Source organism: Protopterus annectens, chromosome 5.part0, assembly GCF_019279795.1.
Source record: "Protopterus annectens isolate FY-2018-M chromosome 5.part0, PAN1.0, whole genome shotgun sequence".
NCBI classification, from domain to species: domain Eukaryota; kingdom Metazoa; phylum Chordata; order Ceratodontiformes; family Protopteridae; genus Protopterus; species Protopterus annectens.
Window position 1 is genome coordinate 820,082,253 of NC_056735.1, and position 2,839 is coordinate 820,085,091.

Sequence of the window (2,839 nt, forward strand, 5' to 3'; positions counted from 1 at the left end):
ATTCTAGTACCGGATATAAAAGGCAATGCTAGTATTTTTCAGCCTGTATGTGCTGTTTAGTCCTTTATTTTTCAGACTTCATTTTGATGAACTATACACCTTTTCTTAAAATGTACACGCAATAAAGTTGGCTTGTCAACCAAAAGAAACACTTTTATAAAGGGCACCCAGCTGAAAAACAGTTGCATAATGAAGAAACCACAACAGAAAAATTGAATATTTTACTTGTTCTAAGTTGTTTTACTCTTGTAATGGATTACAGTAGTGCAAGCAATCATCAGTCTGAGGTCAGTGTGTGCTGAACCACCTGTGAAAGCCAATTACATGCAACAAAGTTTGCAGATCGTTCTGTTTTAGGAAGCAGTCATTCAGTAAATGTCTTTAAAGAGTTTGGACTCAAAAGTGATACTCTTGATTCATTTTAATGGAATTATGTGTTTCACTAGTAACATTAAGTTTAGGATTTTAAAACTCAGTTGACATCTTTGAACAAGCCCATAATATTAGAGCCCTGACATTAAAAATAGCAAAGCACTAGGAAATCTCAACATAGGATATGTTGTTACACATGAGAAAAATAATAAAAATAATAGCAACGCAATATCTCTTTAAACATCAAGGATGGCTACTTCCTGTTAATGTAAGCCTAACTTTTCCTAAGTGTTTAATTATGGCTTTCCAAATCTCTTTATTTTTTATACCATATATCAGTGGATTTAATGTTGGTGGTATTGTAATGCTCAGAACTGCAAAGATGATTCTTATGTATGCAGGAATAATGTTTTCAAAAAGAGAAACCAGTAGAGAAAGCCCTGCTGATAGATAATACAAGGCAATCACAAAGATATGAGAGCTGCAGGTGTTAAATACCTTCTGACGAGTTTCGTTTCTACTCAATTTCAGTGCAGCTCTAATAATCATATAATATGAAAGTCCAATCAATGTTGCATCAGGCACTCCTATTAGAAGAAAGATAATGTAGAGATAATTATCACTTATGGTTGTGTGAGAGCATGCTACACTGATCACAGCAGGATACTCACAATAAACACTGTGAATAGTATTTGCATTGCAGTATGGCAGCATCCTGGCAAGTACAGGCACAGGCAATACCATAAACAGACTTCTTAAGGTAAAGAACAATGTTGCTTTTATTATAAAGGTATTAGTTAGTATTGATGAATACCTTAGAGGTTTGCATACAGCAACATAACGATCATAAGCCATTAAAGTTAAAACTGTTGATTCCATTAACCATGTAAAAGTAACAAAAAACATCTGCATGAAGCAAATATCAAACTGTACAGATTGTGAACCAAACCACAGTATTTTTAGCAACAGAGGAAAAACAACAACAACAGCTATAAAATCTACAATAGACAAAAGTGAAATAAAATAATATATTGGCTCATGAAGGCTTTCTTCATTTATTGTTATGAGTAAAACTAATAGGTTGCCAAATAAAGCCACTGTGAACATAATAAGGAAAGGTGCAGAAAACCAGCACTGTAAATCAGGAATTCCAGGAAAGCCCACCAAGAGAAACACCATATTCTGAGTTTTGCTGAAGTTGGTGTCTGACATAGCTGACCAGAAAGCTTGTCTTGAGGACCTGCAATTGAAAACACAATGTCTTGATACAAATTGCATTCAACAGATTAATATCAATATAGGAAACTGAATAGCTGATTTCTATATAGAGGAACAGTCAGTGCCTAAATAGTTTATTTGTTGATTTTTTTTGACTGGGAAAGTGGAGTAATCCAATGACATTTATTTTGCCATGTCTATAGTACCATAGCACAATAACAAATAGGAATGAAATAACAGAGCATTGAATGCGAAGACAAATGAGAAAATTGAGCACTAAATACAGGACACTTCATACACTGTAACAGTTTAACACTAAAAAAAGTTTACACTGTCAAAATATGCAACAGGACTGAAAGTAAAAAAGACTGACCAAGAAAGGTTTCAAAGAACAAAGAATAATTCTGCTGTGTACCTTTATTTATATGTTGTATAACTGAAGTACAAGAAATTAACAACACGGAATAATATAAGGAATATGTTCATGCACAGAATCAAATGACGAGACTCATACCCCCAGATTCACAAAACTTCCATGCAAGACTAGCTTAGTCCTGCATGGAAGTGCCAGTTTAGGATCAGGACAGCAATGCACCATGCATATTAATGAAGGTGCGCTGCCCAAACTCCCAGGCTTACACAGAGCATATACGAGTGCAGGGGACGTGTCTTAGAGCAGAGATCTCAGAATAAACATGCCCCTGCAATGTAGAGCAGCAGAAAGTGTTAGGAAATGAGTGGGATTGCTCATAGGTGTCCTCATATCCCCATCAACAGTTCCCCATGTGTACAACAGCAACAGTACTGAAAAAGTAAATAAAAAAACCCTTTTATTTTTTTTTCAAACTTCGATTAAAGCTAACTGTAGGTGTATGGGTGTGCTCATCGCTTAGCTACAGTCAAAGCAGCTTAAAAGGATAAACTGGATAACAAGGAAGATATATGCAAATTAAGCAGCACAGCAATAGTTTAGTGTGCCGAGCATCAGCCTAACGCGCAGGCTTTCCTGGCTCGAGACCCACTGCAGCACATTCCATTTTCCATGTGAAATCTGTATATGCACATTTTCTTGCTGTATAACCTACTAAATTACATTTAAATGTGAACTGGAGTACTGCATTAAATGCACATGTGAAGTGTCAATGTCATAATGAATAAGGCACTAGTAAGCAGGTTTAAGCATAACTAAGCAGTAGTAAGCATATATAAGCACTAGTAAGAGTGTTTAAGTGTGTTTGAGCTGGGGTAA

The 2,839-nt window shown here is 35.6% G+C and overlaps 1 protein-coding gene across 1 annotated transcript; it reads right to left on the reverse strand.

Annotated features, from left to right (window-relative positions):
- Positions 1–615: 615 nt before the first annotated feature.
- LOC122802221 (olfactory receptor 52N2-like) lies at positions 616–1,584 on the reverse strand. Its single transcript, XM_044071882.1, has one exon. It carries the CDS (start codon positions 1,582–1,584, stop codon positions 616–618), a length of 969 nt encoding a protein of 322 aa, XP_043927817.1.
- Between the last annotated feature and the right edge of the window lie 1,255 nt (positions 1,585–2,839).

Excerpts from the sequence above, each read along its gene's own strand:
- LOC122802221 (XM_044071882.1), bottom strand. The coding sequence starts at position 1,584 with ATGTCAGACACCAACTTCAGCAAAACTCAGAATATGGTGTTTCTCTTG.